The following is a 7,655-nucleotide window of genomic DNA, read 5'->3' as shown; positions in this document are numbered from 1 at the left end:
TTAATATATACGCATTTTTTTTACTATTCGTAGTATGTGTTTGAGAAAGAATAACTTTCCGAATGACTCTCTGTGTCTGTAAGAAATTGTTCTCTTAGGCAATCTTGTTTTGTTTGCGTCTGTATGCGAAAGGGATTGTAAGAAATGAGTGTGGTTGTTTGGAAAAAGTTAGTGCTCGGTTTGTAGGAGAGAGTGAGAGTTGTATGAGTGCGAAAAAGAAGTTGGTAGAAAGGGAAAGGTGATACAAGTTTAGTATAGTTTGGTCAAGAAAAATGGCGCTTGAAAAGAGGTCGAAATCGATTTCGAAAGTGAAATGTTATGCGGTTCTTTATTTGAACGTTTCGTATCCGATGATGAAACAAACACAAAGAGCTTATACTCGCATTCTCTAGAATTGCCGTTTTTGCTAAACATAATAATTATGTATGCACTGGTTTTCCGCTATGTTTAGCTTGGAAAAAATTAAATGCTCTTCATGCAATTTGCTTTCTTATACATTTGTTTCTGGTATTTTTGTGTTCTTTTACACTGTAATCCATCGTTCGAGAAATTTCAATACAAAATATATGTTTTTTTTTTCTGTTTTCCTTTGCGTTTATCGATAAATATTCTTTTGCAAGTTTTGCTTCTCTTTCCTTTGCTCTCTATATATAACGAGCGCGCTACGTTTAGCTAGTGTAATTGCAGTAGTTGTTTTCAGGTTTTCGAATTTTTTTAATTTTTGCTTGCAGCACTTGGCGTTGCTATTAGTTATATACCGAAACGAATGAATCCCAATAAGGTCACGACATTACGAAAAAGGTTTTTTTTTTTGTTTGTTATGTTTTCACTACACCTACCGAGAAAATGGGTTATCATTGTTACACTAGTTTGTGTTCCTTCATCATGTGTTATTTAACGTTGTTCGAAAGCAGTTACGGGCAACCGTTATGCAACTGTTGCAAGTTGCACAATAGATGCACAGTAGCTAGTTTCGTAGTAGATTTTTATTAAATATATTTGGTTTAATATCATGTGTTGTTTTTGGTTAGAGGAGTAGATTTCAAATAATCATTTATAATAGGCCAAACGAATGGATGAACACGAGTTCGAGTTATATTAACGCTGAAGAGGAAATTAGCTGCCAGGAGAGATTAAATTCTTCGTTCGATTTGGTTAACGTGAAATTCTACTTCGAGAGTTTGGACTTTCGATTTTGATTCCATCTACGACTTTTCCTACGGATGTTTTCCCTCCCTTAGAAAGAACCCTGCCGTAAACAATTCGGGACTGAGAGTATTGTGGTATAAGTGGTAACGTTTCGATTGATTTTCCGATTCATCTCCAGGGTCGAGTCAGCTTCAAACGCACTCACACTCGAATTAGAAAAAGTGCATCTTTTGCAGTTATGTGCTGAATATTTGCCGAGTTGTGCTTCTTTAGTGGTAGAAAATTGGAATTATTGATGCAGTGGCAGTGATGTAATACGATTAGAGGAAATTGGGATCATCTCGTTGTTTGTATATCAAAGCTTTTAAAATTTGTTTCGATATTTCGACGCTGACTCGGCTGGATCAGAAGTTGAACTTAATGTTTGATAAAGTATAAAACTAAGAATAATGTTTAGAAATAATATATGGCCAATGCTTCTGCCGGAAGCTTATAAAAATATCAATAAACCATCCCAAAATATACAAGTAAGTAAACACTAAACATATACAAAAAAACATAACAAACGGAGGAAAACAAAACTTACCGAGAAAGTAACAAAATCCGTAAAGCTTAAGGGGGGAAACGACGGCATTCGTGGACTGAAATGCCGTCACGTTGTTGCTCGTTTACGTTCTCTGTGAAACTTACTTCGCTTGTCGATCGTCGCCGACGTCGCTGCCGCCGCCGCCGAAATAGTAGTGCTCGATGGTTCGAAGCTCGGACGACTTGGTAGACAGCCGACATGCGATCGCCAACCTATCTGGGGCTCTAACCAGCGTGCACCGACTGGAGGAGTTCGGTGACGATTTTGAGGTAAAGAGACAGAGAGCAGAGAGCGTAGCCGGACGCGTACATGAAACGAAAGAAAGGAAACAAAAATTAGGACACTGGATATGGCATGAGAGATGAATGAGAATGATCATCGAGTGGAACGTGTTTGTGATTCAATTAGGACAAGACGACTGTCAAAGCGAATAGAGCGACTTGATCCACAGTAGCTTAAAAGGTATCTGAAGAAGACCATTGTTCAATAACCTCAAAAGGACATTTTTCATTTCAAAGGGGACGTGTGTCATGCCAATAAATGAACCCTTAGTTCTTAAAAGGGGATCGTCATTATTCTCAATTAGAATCTCCAGTATCCCAAAGAAAGTTAACATATCTGAAATGTAATCTCGAGTACTCCAGAAGGAATAAATGTCCTTCCAAGTGTGTATTCATTACCATTACTCTTTATTTGTTCCAAATTCAAAATAAATTACATTTCCTTTTAACCTAGGTGCTCCAGTTACTGCAGTAACGTACCAGCCTTAATTGTTATGATATATATCTAAGTGTTTTTACATTGTTCATGTCTTGGCAATTCAGTATTTTAAACAGGTTTTTTAACCTGCATGTCAGTATAACAATTGATCTCACGACCCATCAATATTGTTATAAATCGATGGTTCTAGAATCGCCAAAATTACTTTTAAAACGCCAAAAATTACCAATAATCAATAAGTTAGTCCTAAAACTTTAAAAGATTATGAATGCCAAAAAGAAATCGATCCACCATAATGACTCTAAAAACGCCAAGAATGTCTTGAAAAAGCTAAAAATAGCATTGAATCGCCCTAGAAAGCCTCAATAATCATCGTCTGACAGTGTTGGGGTTGTGAGTAGTCGCGGGTAGTCGACGGCTAACTTAGCACCAGACAAAAAAAATCAAACGAATTTGGATTACGAGAAATGAAGTCAAATTTTACTTGGAAAATTGCAATCAAATTTTACTTGGAAAACCGCAAATGAAATTGGATTTCGAGAACCGAAGTCAAATTTTACTTGGAAAAGCGCAAATGGATTTGGATTTCGAGAAGCGAAGGAAATTGCAATCAATTTGACTTGACAAAACGGAAACAACTTTGGATTACGAGAAGTGAAGTAAAATTTTACTTCGAAAATTGCAATCGAATTTGAATTACGAGAAGCGAAGTCAAATTTGTTTTGGAAAAGCGTAAATGGATTTGGATTTTGAGAAGCGAAGTCACATTTTACTTGGAATATTGCAATCAATTTTTACTTGGAAAACGCAAATGGATTTGGATTTTGAGAAACGAAGTCAAATTTGTCTTGGAAAAGCGCAAATGGATTTGGATTTCGAGAAGCGAAGTCACATTTTACTTGGGAAATTGCAATCAAATTTGACTTGACAAAACGGAAACAAATTTGGATTACGAGAAGCGAAGTCAAATTTTACTTGGAAAAGCGCAAATGGATTTGGATTTCGAGGAGCGAAGTCACAATTTATTTGGGAAATTGCAATCAAATTTGAATTACGAGAAGCTGAGTCAAATTTTACTTGGAAAAGCGCAAATGGATTTGGATTTCGAGAAGCGAAGTCACAATTTACTTGGGAAATTGCAATCAAATTTGACTTGACAAAACGGAAACAAATTTGGATTACGAGAAGCGAAGTCAAATTTGTCTTGGAAAAGCGTAAATGGATTTGGATTTCGAGAAGCGAAGTCACATTTTACTTGGGAAAGCGCAAATGGATTTGGATTTCGAGAAGCGAAATCACATTTTACTTGGGAAATTGCAATCAAATTTGACTTGACAAAACGGAAACAAATTTGGATTACGAGAAGCGAAGTCAAATTTGGCTTGGAAAAGCGCAAATGGATTTGGATTTCGAGAAGCGAAGTCATATTTTACTTGGGAAAGCGCAAATGGATTTGGATTTCGAGAAGCGAAATCACATTTTACTTGGGAAATTGCAATCAAATTTGACTTGACAAAACGGAAACAAATTTGGATTACGAGAAGCGAAGTCAAATTTGTCTTGGAAAAGCGTAAATGGATTTGGATTTCGAGAAGCGAAGTCACATTTTACTTGGGAAAGCGCAAATGGATTTGGATTTCGAGAAGCGAAGTCAAATTTTACTTGGGGAATTGCAATCTAATTTGACTTGACAAAACGGAAACAAATTTGGATTTCGAGAAGCGAAGTCACATTTTACTTGGGAAAGCGCAAATGGATTTGGATTTCGAGAAGCGAAGTCACATTTTACTTGAGAAATTGCAATCAAATTTGACTTGACAAAACGGAAACAAATTTGGATTACGATAAGCGAAGTCAAATTTGTCTGGGAAAAGCGTAAATGGATTTGGATTTCGAGAAGCGAAGTCAAATTTTACTTGGAAAAGCGCAAATGGATTTGGATTTCGTAAAGCGAAGTCACAATTTACTTGGGAAATTGCAATCAAATTTGACTTGACAAAACGGAAACAAATTTGGATTACGAAAAGCGAAGTCAAATTTGTCTAGGAAAAGCGTAAATGGATTTGGATTTCAAGAAGCGAAGTCAAATTTGTCTTGGAAAAGCGCAAATGGATTTGGATGTCGAGAAGCGAAGTCACATTTTACTTCGGAAATTGCAATCGAATTCGGATTAGGAGAAGCGAAGGCAAATTTTACTATGAAAATTGCAATCGAATTTGATTTACGAGAAACGAAGTTAAATTTTACTTAGAAAAGCGCAAATGGATTTGGATTTCGAGAAGCGAACTGACGTTTTACTTGGAAAAGTGCAATCAAATTTGAATTACGAGAAGCGAAGTCAAATTTTACTTGGAAAAGCGCAAATGGATTTGGATTTCGAGAAACGAAGTCACATTTTACTTGGAATATTGCAATTAATTTTTACTTGGAAAACGCAAATGGATTTGGATTTCGAGAAGCGAAGTCAAATTTTACTTGGAAAAGCGCAAATGGATTTGGATTTCGAGAAGCGAAGTCACATTTTACTTGGGAAATTGCAATCAAATTTGACTTGACAAAACGGAAACAAATTTGGATTACGAGAAGCGAAGTCAAATTTGTCTTGGAAAAGCGTAAATGGATTTGGATTTCGAGGAGCGAAGTCACAATTTATTTGGGAAATTGCAATCAAATTTGAATTACGAGAAGCTGAGTCAAATTTTACTTGGAAAAGCGCAAATGGATTTGGATTTCGAGAAGCGAAGTCACAATTTACTTGGGAAATTGCAATCAAATTTGACTTGACAAAACGGAAACAAATTTGGATTACGAGAAGCGAAGTCAAATTTGTCTTGGAAAAGCGTAAATGGATTTGGATTTCGAGAAGCGAAGTCACATTTTACTTGGGAAAGCGCAAATGGATTTGGATTTCGAGAAGCGAAATCACATTTTACTTGGGAAATTGCAATCAAATTTGACTTGACAAAACGGAAACAAATTTGGATTACGAGAAGTGAAGTCAAATTTGTCTTAGAAAAGCGTAAATGGATTTGGATTTCGAGAAGCGAAGTCACATTTTACTTGGGAAATTGCAATCGAATTCGGATTAGGAGAAGCGAAGTCAAATTTTACTATGACTTTAAATCGAATTTGATTTACGAGAAACGAAGTTAAATTTTACTTAGAAAAGCGCAAATGGATTTGGATTTCGAGAAACGAAGTCACATTTTACTTGGAATGTTGCAATCAATTTTTACTTGAAAACAGGCAAACAAATTTGGATTACGAGAAGCGAAGTCAAATTTTACTTGGAAAAGCGCAAATGGATTTGGATTTCGAGAAGCGAAGTCACATTTTACTTGGAATATTGCAATCAATTTTTACTTGGAAAACGCAAATGGATTTGGATTTTGAGAAGCGAAGTCAAATTTTACTTGGAAAAGCGCAAATGGATTTGGATTTCGAGAAGCGAATTCACATTTTACTTGGAAAATTGCAATCAAATTTGACTTGACAAAACGGAAACAAATTTGGATTACGAGAAGTGAAGTCAAATTTTACTTCGAAAATTGCAATCGAATTTGAATTACGAGAAGCGAAGTCAAATATGTCTTGGAAAAGCGCAAATGGATTTGGATTTCGAGAAGCGAAGTCAAATTTAACTTGGAAAATGGTTAAGTTAAGTTTTACTTAGAAAAGCGCAAATGGATTTGGATTCCGAGATGCGAACTGACATTTTACTTGGAAAATTGCAATCAAATTTGAATTACGAGAAGCGAAGTCAAATTTGTCTTGGAAAAGCGCAAATGGATTTGGATTTAAAGAAGCGAAGTCAAATTTTACTTGGAAAATTTCAATCAAATTATTAATTCTAAATTTAAGCATTTACACATAGGGGTAAATTTCAACTCAGGTTTGATTCCATATAATTTAAAAAATTAAATTCCTGCGACCCACTTATGGGCAGCTCACGACCCACCAGTGGGTCGCAACCCATAGATTGAGAAACACTGCCTGGGAACTCGGAAAAAAGATTACAATGAAAGTTGGACGAAACTCTGCGGTATGTTGGATGAAAGTTCCGGGAAAAACATCCGAGAAAAGTCTGAAAAACTTCCGGCGGAAGTCAGAAAAAATCTTCTGGAACAATTTGATGGAAAAAGAATAGTCAAAGGAACTCCCAGAGCAAGCCGGACAGCCGTAAGAAAGTTTCAGCAGAAGTCGGAAAAATCAGCTGAAAGAAGCCAAGGTGCGGTAGAGGTTAGAAAATGTTTCATTCAAATTCGGAAGACATTTCCAGGAGAAGTCAGAAAGATCTCAAATAAAACTTCCAGCAAAAGCCGAAAAAAATCTCCGCAGGGAATCAGGAGAAACTTCCAGAAGAAATGGTAGAAAATTTCGGAGGAATTTATAAGAATCTTTCTTGCAAATTTGGTAGTTCGGAAGAAACTTCTAGAAAAAGTTAGAATTTTACGCAAGGAATTCATATGAAAGTCGGATGAAGCTTCTGAAGGAAATAGTAAAGTATTACAGGGAAAGTTGGAAGCAATTTCTGGGAGGAGGCGAAATAATCTTCCGAGTGAATTCAGAAAAACCATCCAGAGAAAGTCGACAAAATTTTCCAAACAAAGACAGAAAGATTTCTCGAAGTTTGTGGGAATGAAATGGGAGTGTGAGTATCCAACAAATAATTCGAGCTGATTAAAAGCTGTATAAACATTTTTTAGCAGAAGAAACATAATTTCCTGAATAAAGGTTGAACACGAAAAGAGCTAAGGCATTTTTTTAATTTAACTGAATCAAGATAAGACTGTATAGAATCACAGTAGGCATTGGTTGTCAGGATAAGTTCAATTATTTACATCATGGCTTCTCCGGAGCAACCACGTCGCGATTCGATCCTGCACGCTCGAAACGAAAATCCCGGTCTATATGCTCCTGGCAGTTCCTGGGGGGGCAGGAATTGTATACCTCGGTTGACCGGAAGAGTGCCCCAGAAGCATGTAAAATCAAAAAGAATTCGAAGCTCCCCGAAGCCTGGCAAGCAATCTGCAGTTGTGGGTTGAAATTCTCAGGATACTTAAGTGTAAGTAATTCCAAATTAGCGCAAAGAATGTCTAAAAAATCGCTTGCTAACTTTCGAACAACGCACAGAGGTCTCTTTCAGTGAAAATTCAGGAAAATAACTTCTATAAATTGAAAGTACCAGGAGAATTTAATA

General features: G+C 36.3%; 1 protein-coding gene across 1 annotated transcript in view; it reads right to left on the bottom strand.

Moving 5' to 3' along the window:
• Nucleotides 1-311: 311 nt before the first annotated feature.
• The window catches only part of LOC135706991 (flotillin-1), a 37,841-nt gene continuing 30,497 nt past the window's right edge, over nt 312-7,655 (bottom strand). Inside the window, exon 7 of the mRNA XM_065228712.1 lies at nt 312-1,977. Within this exon, the coding sequence (XP_065084784.1) occupies nt 1,960-1,977 (18 nt within the window). The 3' untranslated portion in view covers nt 312-1,959. The remainder of the gene's footprint in view (nt 1,978-7,655) is intronic.

Source organism: Ochlerotatus camptorhynchus, unplaced genomic scaffold (genome assembly GCF_037179485.1).
Source record: "Ochlerotatus camptorhynchus isolate MF236.1 unplaced genomic scaffold, CSIRO-AGI_Acam_v1.1 ptg000023l, whole genome shotgun sequence".
Lineage (NCBI taxonomy): Eukaryota > Metazoa > Arthropoda > Insecta > Diptera > Culicidae > Ochlerotatus > Ochlerotatus camptorhynchus.
Note: the sequence above shows the minus strand (reverse complement) of the source record. Positions and strands in the feature narration are given on the sequence as shown.